This window comes from Triturus cristatus, chromosome 5_2 (genome assembly GCF_964204655.1).
Source record: "Triturus cristatus chromosome 5_2, aTriCri1.1, whole genome shotgun sequence".
In the NCBI taxonomy this organism is placed as follows: Eukaryota; Metazoa; Chordata; class Amphibia; order Caudata; family Salamandridae; genus Triturus; species Triturus cristatus.
In genome coordinates, this window is record NC_140588.1 from 984,545,572 (window position 1) to 984,561,841 (window position 16,270).

At 48.1% G+C, this 16,270-nt stretch overlaps 1 protein-coding gene across 2 annotated transcripts in view; it reads left to right on the plus strand.

The window, feature by feature from the left end:
* The window catches only part of ATRX (ATRX chromatin remodeler), a 1,501,634-nt gene that overhangs the window by 996,074 nt on the left and 489,290 nt on the right, over positions 1-16,270 (plus strand). For both annotated transcript variants that reach the window (XM_085608236.1, XM_085608237.1), the window contains exon 25: positions 4,400-4,569. In XM_085608236.1, the coding sequence (XP_085464362.1) occupies positions 4,400-4,569 (170 nt within the window). The remainder of the gene's footprint in view (positions 1-4,399; positions 4,570-16,270) is intronic.

Consider the following 16,270-nt stretch of genomic DNA (forward strand, 5'->3'; position numbering starts at 1 on the left):
CAGGACTGGGGCTGGAGTGCCCCAGCAACGGTTTGAACCGGACTATGCATGGGACACCTTGTGTGCCCCAGGCAGTGTCTCGTTTCATTCATCCCTCCCTGCCCCAATACACTAAGTCCTGTCTAGGGTGGTGCTAGCACCTCCCAAGGCAGGAAACCTATTGTCCAAGCCTCCCTCGCTGGAAGGACTCCCAGCAGCAGAAGGTCAGACTTGTGTCTGTGGCAGCAGCGTCCATTTTGTGACGCTGGGGCTCTGGTTAACTTTAACCGGGTAGTAGGTCTTCAACATGTCTTCTCCCTCTAGAAGGGGGAAATACTATCCTCATCGCCAGAAATGGTGTGGGGGTAGTATTCCAAAGTGTTAGACACCTTACACGACATGTTTTGATAAAGCCAAACCATAGTTACCATAACTGCGAGGATTATAAGCCACTTTAAGAGTATATGGTAGGCGATATCATAGAACAGCTATTAGGACATGGTTCCGAAAGCTGCACACAGGCTCAGCTCATGCTAGAGCACCATCTCACATGTTACCAAACACTCTGCCTTCAGGATTGTTAAGGCCTGCCATAGGAGTGACTGATAGGTTACCCATTTGTCTATATATAAGGTAGGCATAGGAATACTATGCCTAAGCAAGGGGTGATTACACAACCTTGGACCAGCTGAGTGATCAGCCAGCTGTGTCATAATGGAAGGCCAGCCAGGGGTCGCATAATACATGCTGCAGCCCCTGGTAGGCCTAGGGTACACCTAGGCCCTGGGTACCCAGGGTACACTGTACAGGGACCTATAAGGTGATCCTTACCAATTGGGTTATGTACCTAAAGTACATATTATGAATTTAGAGAGAGAACAGCTGGGCTGTGGGTCTGATTAGCAGGCCCACCGCCACATCTAAGTCGAAAACCAGTGAAGCAAAAGCAAAAAGTGGGGGTGAACATAGAAAGCAGAATCTACTCTCCTACAGTGGCTACCTCTTTCTACATTGGTCAGAACATCACATTGCCCACCTTATTTCCGCCTCCGCACCCTTCCAAGGAGGAGGAGAGACTCCACCGTGTGGTCCCAAAATGTGTGCTGTCCTTCTACCTTGACTGCACTAAAGAATTCCAGGTGGTCTATCAACTCCTCGTGGGTTATGTAGTGGGAAGAAGGGTTGGGCCGTGCACAAACGTATCATCTGTCGATGCGTTGTCTTATGCATCAAGATCTGTTATTCTTTGGCAAAAAAGGAACCTCCAGTGGGACTGCGCGCCCACTTTACCAGAGCTACCGGAACCACTACTGCTTTGGGACGTGGAGTTCCGCTGCACACATTCACTAAACATTGTCCGGAGAGACACTGCTTCTTTGGCCGTTCTGTTCTCCAGGACTTTCTGGTGTGAACTTAGTTCACATACCCACCACCAAGGTTGGTATTGCTGGGGTATCTATTCTAAGGTAAGGAATCCATAACTAAAGTCTTTTACAGATGAATAAGTTACCTACCTTCGGTAGCAATGTATCTGTAAGAGACATATGTAGTTATAGATTCCTTACCGCCCCACCCATCCTCCCTGTTCTGCGATCTGACTTCTCGGGATAGGGATTCCCTTCTAGAGCCCTCATTATATGCACCAGTGGTCAATGTCTTGCATGGCTCTGCGCTTCAGGCGTGGAAAGTCATGTCAGAGCTGTCAGCACGCAGGGGCGGCATCTAAGTAGACGCCGCAATGTCATCCTGGCAACCACAACAACGAACGCAGAGTCGACCATACGCCGCCTACTGACGCACATGGGTACTGCTATCACATAATTTCTCCAGATCCAGTCTGACACCAGGGGGTAAGGATTCAATAGCTACATATGTCTCACAGATACATCGTTACCGAAGGTAAGTAACTTGTTAGATTGTCATGAACAAAATGACGTCAAATCCAATAAGGGGAAGTGGACATATGCATTTATAAAGTTTTAATTGAAAATAGGGACTAAAAGTGCAAAGTCCTAATTGTAACTTGCGACCAGGTCAAAGTCAAAAGTTAATACTGAGCGCGATGGATGGCTGGGTGGACAGAGGAACCATGTTTGTCTTGGTGGAAAGTTTACCTTTTGACTTAACCACTTTTTCTTCAATAAACGTTTCTGTCAATGAGTTGTCGGTGGGGCAAGCTGCATCAGAAGGTAGACTTGACAAGTCGGCAATTTCAGGCCAAACAGTGGTTTGAAGGCTTCTTCTACAACAGTGATCCCGGTGTCCGCTGGGCCTCCAGGCAGAAAGTGTGTAAAAAAGGTTCGAAGTCCCACCTCTTGCTGTTTGGGGACAGTCCAGGTCCTGGTGCTTAGGGGGTGTAACACTTGGTTAGGATTCAAACCAGCAAAAGCCACAAGATGGGTCCAGGGCAGGTCTAGTTGAAGCTGGTCCTCTAGGCTACTTCAGAAAAGTGGGCTTTCTGCAGCGTTTTTGTCTCTGTAGTTTTACAGGAGGCACTTTGAGTCCACTTCTTTGTCTTGGTTACATGTGGGAGCAGGTTTAGCCCGTAGGATTCTCCTCACAAGTCACACTCTTTCTTTTGTCTTCCACAGGCCGAGAAGTGTTCTTAAGAATGTAGACTGGACTGCCTCATTTATGCCTGGCACTAGCTTGTGGATGGGGTGACTCTTGGTTCCTTCCTAACTGAAGGGACAAAATTCCCAGCATAACCCTACCCACTTTTACAGCAGTGTCTTTGTGTCCTACTGCATACAGTCCCACAGAGCCCCTCTACCTAAATCTAGCATGCTAGAATCTTTCAACGCTTGTGCAAAGCTCCTGTGTCCAACATAGTTGTGGACCGGAAAATGAGCAAACCCTTCATTGTGTTCACTCAAAACCATTTCTGAGGACAACTTTCCCACTGAGATTGCTACCTATCTGACAAGAAGGACAGTAGAAGAGACAGGCCCAGGTGTGAGCTACATCTGCCTGTGACAAGACAGGCCCCTTCAAAGATAATTAAGTTCTTTGACCTACCCGGATGGTCATGCTATTAGAGGAACCGGACAGTTCCCCACACCAAGCCTGCTGTCATCTCTGGTAGCCAATTCACACCTCATTAAGGAGCTATTCAGTTTGTGGGTGACAGTTTGCTCATGCATATGAGCTGCTAGAGCCTATTTGTTGTAAATCCCAACTTACAAATGGATTGGTAATAAATATTTTTAAAAGTCTAAGGATAAAAATCTTTTTATCTGATTCCAAGGGAGAGATAACATTTTTTGGTTTTCATATTCATTCTCAATGCTTTCCTATGTAACAGCTAACCCTGATACAGTGAAAATAGTGTTGAGGCCTGATCACTCTAAGGGTATATTTAACATTAAACTGGTAGATGTCGACTTTTAAATACCATGCACACTGCCTTATGGTCACACAAGGATAATTTGGAAGGGACTTAATAATATTTAAAAGGCGAGTTTAGGCCTGTCAAAAGAGGTTGTTTCAACAAGTCAAATGTGCAACTTCAACCTGCACAGCCAGGTTACTGGTGGCAGGCCTGCAGTCATGTTTTTCAGTGGTGGCACGGAATGCTGCAGTCTACTAGTGCCTTTAACCTACATGCCCTAGTTATACTTTGTACTAGGGATTTATAGGTAAGTTAAGTATGCCATGTAGGTGACATCTTTTTAGGGGTCAGAGCACATACACTGGACAGCAGTGACCAAGCGTGCAGAGTAAAAAAAAAAAAAACAGCAGCAGAGCCTAGCAAAAAGTGGGGGTGACCACTCAAAGGGGCATTTTCCTACTCTTTCGACAATTTGTGCCCCCCGTCCCCCATTGCTCAGAAGAGGAGAGACTTCATTGAGGACTCATTCCACCAGATCTAAGGCTGCTCCCACTACATTGGAGTGCCCATCCGGATATGTCAGGCTGGTATGTGGGAATCAGTGCACACATTCACAAAGCACTAATGCCTTGCCCGTCAAGTCCTTTGGATGGGCATTTTGTCCGTTCAGTTCGGACATTTTAGTTTGAGCCGTTCCACAGACCCGTCGGTAGGTACTGCTTGGTGTGGAATCTGCAATTCGAAGTATCCATCAGAAGAACAAGTTATTTACCTTCATTGATCCTCTTTCTGGTGAATACTCTTATCTAACCACACTACCCTCGCACATCCCCGTTTAGCAAAATGTTCTCCTTTTCCATAAATAAAAAGTTACCAATCTAGAGAACTACATATAGTCATATATGAACAGTTATTGAGCTCCTCCTCCAAGGGCGTGGACAGAGTCAAGAAAGAAAATTACATCAGTCAATTGTACACATGATGGATGAGGCTGTCGTTAGTATTTTCCCAGTTTCTTCCATATATTTGTTACATGCACTGTTCTTTCATGTCCAAGAATATTTATGTGAGCATATGTTTTTTTAATAGGGCGCCAGCACCAAAAGTGAAAAAAGGGAAGAAAGAAAGTAGCAATTCAAGTGAGAGTGGCAGTGAAAATGATGTGGAAGTGATCAAAGTCTGGAATTCACGATCACGAGGTGGTGGGGATGGAACTGCAGAGGAGGGACCAAACAACATACCTGTAAAGTTGGACGACAGTGAGTATTTTAGTAATGCATTTAGTCTGCGTTATCTGATGTTCATGTTTAGTAGATGAAAGCGTAAAGTGGACATTACATTTGTTTAATATGGCTATTAAGGGCTTGCCAGACTGTTAGCACATCCAATATTCTTATCTTCACCATAGTGGCTTTCTCTCTTTGCATAGAAACTATTATTGAGAAGCCCTGGTGTATGGTTTTGTACCTGGATAGCAATACCAAGCGTTTTCACAGGCTGCCAACTCTAATCTGTAGCTTCCTCGTGGTTGAGAAAGAATGTGTGCATTGCCAGCATCTAGTACTAAATGCACGCTTGTGTTTTTCTTGTGCTTGGCTGTCAGTCTGCTGGCCCTTGATTCATTCAGTGCACCTCTAGCTGTTTTTTCACCCACAGCAGAAGTTGTTCTGCTTACTGTTTGTATTTACTTACGTTTCGCCTGTAAATGCACAAACATTGCTTCAAGTGCTGATAAGATATTCTTTGAGTCACCTTGGCTTGGGCTCCAGTCTGTATGTCAGTGACCTGTTTTTGTTGATTGAGACTTGCATGCTTAGAATACTTTAGAAAATGATAAACATGGAGCGCCAGAAGGTGCACTATGTAAGAATCTTGCCCCGGTATTGTCTGCTTCAGTGGCCAACTTTGCTGTCTGTACCATCTACTGTGCCAACTCTGGTGCAACAGGCCAGTCTGTTACCCTTAACTGCATAGGTGGTGCCTGATGACTTCTTTCCTATGTTGGATCTTGGCCCACATGAGCTTCTAGCACCAGGATATCTTTTAGGTCACAGATGCGCTTTATACATTTTCATTTATTTATTCTTTATGGCAATTATTCTGTGTCCTCCAGCCCCGTGGGATCCGGAGTATGATCCCAGTAATCATACTGTTAGGGGTGAGAAGCATTAGTTCAAAATTGTCTCCCACACTCATTCTGATGTGGTTGTATTCCTCCCTGCATTCAAAAGGCAAAATAAAATCCATTCCTCGGTACCACCCCTTCTGCATGGAACAGCACCTGGTGGCCGACTGCCCTCGGAAGCCCACCTACCCCCTCAGACCACGCCAAGAACCTCGGCATCATACTCTACTCATCACTCACCATGAGCCGACGGGTCAACGCCGTCCCCTGCAGCTGCTTCAACACCCTCTGCATCCTCCGCAAGACCTTCAAGTGGATCCCCCTGAGTCAAGGAAGACAGTCACCCACGCACTCATCACCATCAGACTGGACTATGGAAACGCACTCTACACCGGCATCAACAAGTCCCTACTCCGCAAACTCCAGACAATACAGAACACCGCTGCCAGACTTGTCCTCGGCATCCCCCGACACGAACACATCAGTCAACACCTACGAAGTCTCCACTGGCTCCCCGTGGAGAAAAGAGTCGCTTTCAAAATCCTCACTCACGCCTACAAATGCCTACACAACAACGGACCCAAATACCTTAACGACAGAATCAACTTCCACGTACCCAAAAGAAACCTCCGATCTTCCAACCTCACACTGGCCGAAACGCCGCGCATCCACAGAGCCAGAGCAGGTGGAAGATCGTTCTCTCACATTGCAGCCAAGACCTGAAACGAGCTACCGGCAGACATCAGACGCGCCCCCTCCCTGAACACCTTCAGGAAGACCCTCAAGACCTGGCTCTTCGGCTAAACACCCCCCACCCCGCGCCTTGAGACCCTCACGGGTGAGTAGCGCGCTTCCCTGATTGATTGATTCTTTCTTGTGCAAATTTTAAAATGGGGTACTGTGAGAAAGTGGCTCTGTATATACTGTTCCCAAATAGGTACAGTGTGCACAGAGTCCACAGTCCTCAGAGGCTAAAGTTAGATATAACCTTACTCTCTAAAGTGGTAGCTTGGTCGAGCAGTAAGGCAGTATCAGAGGACAGTGTAAAGCATTTGTTGTACACACTCAGTCAGCAAATGGTCTCACACACTCAATAACTGAACTCTAGGCCAATGGTTTGTATATGAAAATATATGGTTATTTTATTTTAGAACCAACAATAGGTATCAAAATATACGTTCTCAGAATGAGATGCTTTAGTTAAATACTTTGCAATAGGCAATTGACTTTTGCATGTAATAGTTACTGTTTGTTGCAATAGGCAACACAATTTCAAACAAAATAATACATCGCGCTCAATGGGAATTTTAAGTTATATGCAATTGATTACTTTCAGGATTACTTTTCTAACTCCAGGACTGATTCCTAGATTCAGTCATGGGACAGTTCTTGGAAACAAATTAGTAAATACGTTTTAGTTACTGTTGTGATTTTTAAACAATATTTTGCTTTTTTTTTAATGTTGACAAACTTTTTCTAATCAAATTACCAATGTTATCCTATGGGAGGAAATTCACTTAGCGGGTAAGTGGGGTTATGGTTACTTTTTCTAGGTCAGTGTTGGATCCTGGATCCAGCACTAGTGTACCACCTGTAAGCAGTTAAACTGCGTTTAAGTTATACAGGCGATTTTTAAGGAATATTTATAAGTTTGCAAAATCAACACTTAGAAGAAATTTCACAGAAAAACAGTCAATGGTTTCCTATGGAAGAAAATTGAGTTGGTGTTAAGTACGGTTGTAAGTACTTTTCAGGGTCAGTGCTGGGCACCAAGATCCCGCGCTGGGCTCTCTCCTAATAGCAGGTGAGTATTTCCGTTTTCGTTACTCGGTTGATTTTAGGTGAATATTTTAAAGTTTAGAAACTCCACACTTCGAAGAAATTTCAAGTGAAACCAGTCAGTGTTACCCTATGGGGAAAAAAAGTGAGTTAATGGCTTTTGGGTAAGTACTCGACTGGCAGAGTTAAGGTTCTGGGCATAGACGCAGGGGTCTCCCAGGGTCAGGTAAGTACAGTTGTTACACCCTCAGCGGCACAGGGGCAACCGGGTGCCAAGTGAGTTAGGCCCAATGTTATCCTATGGAAGGCAGGGGGCCCTTGGTTGGTGGCTGCTGACTAGCAGGCCACGCGGCTGTGGGAGCTGGGCTCCTGGTCACTTGCTCAGGGCAAATGGGGAAGTAGGTAGTGGTAGAAGTTGCACTGCCAGGGCCACTCGGGTGGCTGGGTGCAGGGTGCTTTTGAGCCGTCGGGCGCTCAATGGATTGCAATGGAAAAGCTCAAGGACGAACAAAGGCTGCAAGCTCAGGGACGAAGATTCTTCAGGTGTGACCACCACTTCGAGAGGTAAGTTGGGTAGTTTGAGGATAGGTAGGTACCCAGGAGTTGGGCACAGGGGGTCGCAGGGCGCCGGGGTGCCTTTTGGTGTCGGGAAATCCTACCCTCTGTTGATCGCGGTTGGGGGGGGTCCCTGGTCCTGAGGCTGCAGGAGTTGTCTGGAGCGTCGAGGTGGGTCCTTGGGTGCCGGATTCGGGGTCACAGTCGCCGTGGGAACGTCCTCTGGGTCTTTGTCCACTCCAGCACAGGCCAGGCTTGGCGGGTGCAGTGTGTGCAGGGTTTGCGGTTCCTGGCTGGTGCCAGGGGTCAGTTACTTGCTTTGAGCAGTGCCACTGCCCGTGGGACTCACAGATGCTCAGAGTCACAAGGTAGCCAGGTCCTCCGGGGTTTGTGAGGTTGCTGGCCACGGGAGATGCCAGGATTTAGCGGGAGCAGGTTCGTGGGTCGACAGGCCGGTAGGGCTGGGGCCAAAGCAGTTGGTGTTTTCCTCTTGTTAGCAGCTGCACGGCAGGTCTTCTTTCTTCTTGATCTTCTTTGCTGTTTCGGAATCTGAAATCTAACGAAGGACGGTTCAGGGTGCCCCTAAATACTAAATATAGGGGAGTTACAGGTAGGTTAAGGGCAGGGACCACTGGGTCCCTGCCCTGGGGTGGGTACACCCCCTATCCTGCCACTCTCCTGTGAGAGGGGGCAGTGACCTAGCCCTGATTGGGCAGGGCATCTCATCTTCAAGATGGTGAGAGCCCGGAGATGTGCTTCACCTTGCCTTCCCCACCTGAGGGGTGGGGTTGGCAGAGGCTGGCAGACCCCCGGTCCTTCCTTGGGGTTTCCGGACAGGCTTCCTGCCAGAGAAGGGGTTGAGAACCGGTAGGGGCCAGTTGCTGGGTACAGCAAGTGGCCTGGAGAAGCTCACAAAGGCGGAATGCCTTTGAAGCTTCCTCTGTCCATCCTGGGGGAGGAGACTTCGCACCTCACCCAGGATGGGCATTATTGCAGGCCCAGGAGAGCAGATGGCTCTCTACCCAGGGGCCCAGCAACATGTCTGCTGTGTGGCAGCCTAGGCAGCCCCTCAGACAAGATGTGGATTGTAGGTTAGGTTAAGGGGGCATCTCTAAGATGCCCTCTGTCGTGCATCTTACAGTAAGGTACTGTGCTGAGAAGTTTGATACCAAACTTCTCAGTCTTCAGTGTAGCCATCATGGTGCTGTGGAGTTCGTGTTGACGACCTCCCAGCACCATATACTCTTAAAGGCAGCACTGCACTTACAGTTCCCAGGAATGGACCTGGGTACTGTAGGGGCACAGGGCTCATGCACCTGTGCCCACACCACTGGCATAGGGCACCCAGCTAGAGGGGTGACTGAGGTATGCCAGGGCAGTGTGTGTTGTGGGCATGGCACTCAGGGATGTGTGCCATGTTGACTCTTTCTTTTGTTCGGCACCCAGACACGCAGCCTGCAAAAGCAGTGTGTGTGTGTCAGGGTACAGGGCCTCTAAGGGTGGCACAATAAGTGCTGCTGCCCTTAGGGGCCTTCTCTGGTCACAAGGCCCTGGGCACCTAGGGTACCATTTACCAGGGGCTGACATGTGACCAGAGATGCCAATTGGGTTTTGGCTGTTAGGCAGTTTTTAGGGAAGGAACACAAGCCCTGGGCACCTGATTGGCAGGAGCCCAGGGCACAATAAGGAAAAGTGCATCAGTTATCAGGCAAAAAGTGTGTGTGTGGGGGGGGGGGGGGTTACTGCAACAGAAACCCACTTCCTTACAGGTATTTTGATGCAAATCTTGCCACACAAAGTTAAAGTGAATTTCTGCCTTTTTGGCAGAGTCTTGACATACAATTGTCAAACCTTGGTGTGATATTGGTTGTCGATAATCTAGCTGCTATGAATGGTTGCATTCATCCTTTATGTTCCCGAAAGCCAAGAAGGTCCTCAGTCTTGCATTGAAGTGAAAATAATTGTTGATTGTGTGTGCAGCTAAAGAGGTAAAGACAGGTGAGGTGGGAGTGGTGATACCTTTCATCACCATTCATCCCTTCAGGGATTTCTTCACTAAGCTGGCATTGATTGTAGGTCCTGCCTTCTGGTGTGTAGTGTGTCCTTCTCCCATTGTGCCTTCTCCTGAGTTTGCCTCTCCGTTTTTTCAAAAATGAGATATTGACAGAAAGTTGGAAGTTCCGTAATACAGACTTACAGAGATACCTGTTTTGAACCTTTAAGCCCTCATAAGTAGATTTCTGAACGCACTGCAGTAGAAAATTAAATTGAAATAAGTTTTCACTCTGTGTTGGGCTCTGCCTGCTTTCCCTTTGGGAGACTTTTGTTTTTAGGATTTTTCTCGTCACACAAGCCCTAAGAAGAATTTTGAAAGGTCCTCATTCACCTCACATATTGTTTCTTCCTAGCAAACTGTTCAGACGTGCACCCTATGTCAGTAAATCGCCATGCAGGCATCAACAAATGTAGAATGAAACCATCAAAGAGATGGGCAGCATTGTAGATTCATTTTGCTACTGATTAATCTCTGCCAAGGCAAAGTCGTAGAAGAACTGCTGTTCTCACGTCATAACTGTCAGATAATCCATTGCATACTCTTTAGTAGATAGTTATAAGTGTTCAGGACATTAGTCGCTTGACTACAAGAATTCCTAAAGCACGCCACTTTTAAACATCCAAAGCCAGGATAGATACGATGAGGTCCAAATCCCTGAAGGAAAAATGGAAACTCTTTGGTTACTTACAGGCATATTTGGACATGAATGAGAATTGTATAAACTCCATGGAAACTCTCTGGCAGCAGGGAAATTCTGTATAAGAGGCATAATGAGTGATTGAACAATAGCATGCAATGTAGTGTGAGAACAGAAATTGAAACTGGAAGCAGATCACTCCGAGTTGAACAGACCACACCAATTAATGCTAGCATAAAAGCTCTTACACTGAAGAAATGTGAAACAAACAACATCCTTGTGCTTCAAGACAAAAAAGCTTGCATCGCTTCAAAGGGTGATGGACTTCTTGCCCTACAACTGAAGCAGAGAGATGGCAAAGTTAACCATTCAATTAAATAAAACTTTATTCAAATTCTTAGATAAGACATTCATAAAAGCACATGATATACAGTGAAATGATCCGTTCTTAAAAATATAAAATGTACAATGTCAGAAGTTAAAATTGATTAAAAACCATTACCTTAATTTATCAAGATCGTGGCTAATCACATGATAATTGTTCCGCATTTAATAAACATTTTCAAGAATATAGTAACAGAAGCGATAATAAATTCATCCTCTAGGGATTGGAGGGCCAGGAGAGCAGGGCGGCAATGCCTTAAACCAAATGATCTTAAAATTGGAACAATCCATCTCCTTCTATGAATGGAATAGAATTTACAGAGGAAGAACAAATGCAATGTTGATTGAGATGATACATCATCACACGGGCATTTGCACATTGGTCTCGACCAGTCGTTTAATTCAGGAAAACTTGTTGTTCTGTGTATTATACCTAGTCTAAAATGAGGTAACAGAAACCTATCATAATCACCTGTGACAATCCTTAAATATGGTTGCATATAAAAAGTAGTTAAGATAAGGTATCTGAAAGAAACACGTTAGATTCCTAACCTTAGAATATACCCAGTCGTCAGGCTGGATCCGGAAAGATTTTTCGTCAGCAATACCCCCTGCGCGTCGTTAGGCGTCATCTGCGGCTCCACGTCCGTCGTCGTGCGCCGGAATGGCGTGGTCGGAGTACTTAGACGCTGCTGACGTCAGTTCTTCATTATTTCCGCGCCAGACAGCACCGATCCGGGAAGAGCTTACCCCTTTAGTCACTTTTTGACTCTTTTGTCTACTCGTCGACTCGAACTGGTGCCAGTAGGATGCCTGGGTTTAAAGCCTGTGACTCCTGTCACCGACTGATGTCGGTAACGGACCACCATCGCCGGTGCCTTTACTGCCTTGGGCCCGACCACGATGCGGAGTCGTGCCTCGACTGCCAGGCCTTGAAGGTTAGGCGGGAGCGGTCCCGCAAGCTTCTCGAGCTCCGGCACTCTGCTCCGCGCCGTTGACGGTCCCCGTCCAGGAGGAGGTCGAAGGACCGGTCGCGGAGCTGCAGTCACCATCACCGCTCGTCGGGTTCCAATGCTTCGGGTAAGTCGAAGCATGGTAAGAAGTGTAGGAGAGTAGGGTCTGCTTTCTATGTTCAACCCCACTTTTTGCTTTTGCTTCACTGGTTTTCGACTTGGATGTGGCTGTGGGCCTGCTAATCAGACCCACAGCCCAGCTGTTCTCTCTCTAAACTAATACTGTGCACTTTAGGTGCATAACCCAATTGGATAGAATCACCTTATTGGCCCCTGTACAGTGTACCTTAGGTACCCAGGGCATAGGTGTACCCTAGGCCTACCAGGGGCTGCAGCATGTATTATGCGACCCCTGGCCAGGCCTTCCATTATGACACAACTGGCTGATCACTCAGCTGGGGCAAGGTCGTGTAATCACCCCTTGCTTAGGTGTAGTATTCCTATACCTACCTTATATATAGACACATGTGTACCTATCAGCCACTCCTATAGCAGGCCTTAACAATCCTGGAGGCAGAGTGCTTGGTAACATGTGAGATGGTGCTCTAGCATGAGCTGAGCCTGTCTGCAGCTTTCGGAACCATGTCCTTATAGCTGTTGTATGATATAGCCTACCATATACTCTTAAAGTACCTTATAATCTTAAACGGTTATGGTAACTATGGGTTGGCTTTATCGAAACATGTCGTGTAAGGTGTCTAATACTTTGGAATAATACCTTCATACCATTTCTGGCAATGAGGATATTATTCCTCCCTTCTAGAGGGATACGACATGTTGAAACCTACTTACCCGGTTAAAGTTAACCAGAGCCCCCGCATCACAAAATGGATGCTGCTGCCACAGACACAAGTCTGACCTCCTGCTGCTGGGAGTCCTTCCAGCGAGGGAGGCTTGGACAATAGGTTTCCTGCCTTGGGAGGTGCGAGCACCACCCCAGACAGGAGTTAGTGTATTGGGGCAGGGAGGGATGAAAGAAACTAGACACTGCCTGGGGCACACAAGGTGTCCCATGCATAGTCCAGTTCAAACCGGTGCTGGGGCACTCCAGCCCCAGCTCTGGCGCGAAACTGGACAAAGGAAAGAGGGTGTAGCCATAGGAGGGACCTTGCAGGTAGCCCAGCCCACTAGCCCAGTATATTAGTAGCTAGCTGAGCCCTGCTAAATTAGATTAACCTGAATCTGCAATTTGAACAGAAACTCTGGACCTTCGACATTCGACCTCAGGAAGAAGACTGAAGAAATCTCCCTTGTGGCCAAGGAGTGACCACCCTGGGCAACCAGGCACCATCCAGCGACCGCTGCTTGCTTTGCGACTGAATCCTACGAGGGACGACTGCAGATACTGACCAGCGCCGAGACTTTCAGACACCTCTGACCCAGATCCACATCTCCAGCGAAGCCGAGACCTGTGGAGGCGACGAGGGACGTGGGACCGGCGACTTGGGAAAAGTGGCTAGTAACTGACTAGCGCGACTTCCGAGGCTCCCTCGAGGCTGTGCTTGGGGAATTGAGAAGCCCCAATCCCGAGCACCATCTGCAACGAAGATCAGCTCCCCACACTTCACGTGTTCTGCGTGGGGCCCTTCTGCACCTGAGTTGCTCGACGTGTTGTCCGGTTGGTGGCCCGTTGGCTAGTGACCTCAGCGACGACGAACCTTTAATTTCACCTTGCTGGTCCGGCTCCTCCAGACTGGCACCCGCTCCTCTGTGAAAGAGAAGCACCCCAGACCTTCCCGGTCTGCACCAGAAGCAAGTCCTCCATCCTGCGTGGGTTCCGCTTGCCAAGGCTTGTTGGGTCCTGACTCGACTTCGACGCCGCCGACTGCAAGAGCCTTCGTGGGACATCTCACCTCCTGGTCCTGGTCGTCCTCGACGTCTCCTGGTACCCGTGGCTGCTGCGACAAGCTTCACCTCTTCACCTGCATCTTCACGACATCGCCTGGTTCCTCCCTGGTTCCTTCCCGGCTCCTGACTGGTGGCCTAGACTCTGTCCCTTCTGCTTGCAGGTTCCTTCCTTATTGATCCCATCCTTGGGATCCACCGGACACTCTTCACTGACTGCCTGTCAGCAACTTTCCTTCAGGCATCCATAGAAGTCAACGACGAAACCCGACGCAAGTTCACACCTATGCACCCGCAGCCTGTGGGCTAGGTAACTTGAGTACTTCGGTGCTCACAAGGGTAGTGACTATCCTAGGGTCTAGTTTCCGAGTCTCGACTTTCTAGCTATACCAGAAGTGTCCTAAAACTGTTAATTTCTAACTGCTAGTAATTCTATCGACTTTTACGCATTACGCGTGAGTGTTTCCAATCTGCACCTGAATCCCGTGGGCCTCCCACTTCCTAACCTTTGGTAGTATAGTGTAGCCCCAGCGATTCCCTAGGCCTACCCTCTGTTTGTGACGTGGTACTTATACCACTTTCTTAATATATGGTTTGCGTGGCCCCTGGGCCTAACTGTATTTTCCTGTGTAACTTAACGTATGCTACTTAAGAAATTGTTTGTACTTAGACCTCTGAACTCATAAAGAGTGCTGAGGGTATATGTTAGAATAAATACATTCTAATTTTATATATACCTGGTGTGGTGTCCTTTCATTTGGTATTCAAGGGATTATAATGGTATAACAGCTGGCTTCACATGCCATACAGAGTTTAGCCTAAGACTGCTCTTGTCCATGCTACCACTAGGATAGCTGGTCTATAAGGTTGACTTTACAACCAATCACCATAAGGGTTCTTTGGACTGATACAAGGTGTGCACTAGAACTAGTGATATCATATATCAGGCCAACTTCTCACAAGCATTCTTAAGAGTCAGAAGACGAAGGGGACAATTATGAAGAGGCTCAAAGGGAGCGCACATCAGATATGTCAAGACCAGATTCAAATCCCACTGAGGCATTACGAAAGGGACAGGAGGAAACATGTGAGTAATGCCCTTGAAGAAGCGAGAAACAACAGGGGATTTGAAAAGAGAAGGCTGATCAGAAAACCGTAAGAAAGCAGAAATAGCTGAAAGATAACCTCTAAGAGTGCCCAGAGCAGAGCCCTGCTGGGTCATGGAAAGAAGAAAGAGGAAAACCTCAGAAAGAGGGGCGGAAAGGCGATCTACAGCCTTTGCTGTGCACCATGCCACAAATTTGTTCCACCTGCAGGCGTATACCGATTTTGTGGAGGGACGCCTGGCTGCCAGAATCACATCGCAGACTACAGGAGGCAAGTCAAATGGCATCAACTGTCGCCGCTCAATCTCCACACATGGGGATGGAGGCTAGACAGGTTCGGGTGGAAGACCGTCCCCTGCTGCTGCGACAGAAGGTGCTCCTGAAGAGGCAGTCGTACCGGGGGATCGATTGAAAGACTGAGTAGCTCGGGATACCAGTACCTTCGTGCCCAATCCGGAGCCACCAATAGTTAGGAAGTGGGAGGCCCGCGGGAAGCGTGTGCAGTGTGGAAACACACATGCGGGTTACATTAAAGTCAATGGGAATGTAGTAGTTAGAAATAGGGAGAATAAGGACACTTCCGAAGAGACTAGGAGGAAGCAACTAAAGACTTAGACACTTGGATAGTCAATATCCACTGGAGCACCGGAGTACTCTCGTTACCTCACCCACAGGAGACGGGTGCATAGGTGTGAAGATGTGTCGGGTGTCGCCGCTGGGTCCTATGGATGCCTGAAGAACGGATGCTGGCAGGCGGCCAGGAGGAAGATGTCCGGTGGATCCAAGGATGGATCTTGAAGGAGGAACACCTGCAAGCAGAGGGGACAAAGTCTGGGTCACTAGCCAGTGACCGTGTGAAACCAGGAAGGAACCAGGCGATGTCGTGCAGAACACAGGTGATGTCGTGAAGCTTGTCTCTGCAGCTGCGTGGACCAGGAGGTGTCGAGGACGACCAGAACCAGGGTACGAGCTGTCCCACGAAGGATCTTGCTGATGGCGGAGTTGACGTCCCGATTGGAGTCAACAAGCCTTGGCAAAGGCAACCCACGCGGAAATGGAGATTCGCTTCAGGTGAAGACCAGGAAGGTCTGGGGTGCTTCTCTTTCACAGGGAAGCAAGGGCCAGTCTGGAGGAGCCAAATAAGCGGTGAAAAGTTAAGGGTTCGTCATCACTGAGGCTACTAGCCAACGGGCCAGCAACCGGACAGACGCGTCGAGCAGGAAAATGCAGAAGGGCCCCACGCGGAACTCGTGGAGTGTGGAGGGCTGATCTTCGGTGCAGATGGTGCTCGGGGTTGGGGCTTCTCAATCCCCAGAGCACAACTTCGAGGATGCCTCCGAAGTTGTGCTGGAAGCTACTCGCCAATTTTCCCGGGTAGCCGGTCCCACGTCTCTCGTCGCCTCCACGGATCTCAGCTCTGCTGTGGATGTGGATCAGGGTCGGAGAAGTCTGGAAGTCAA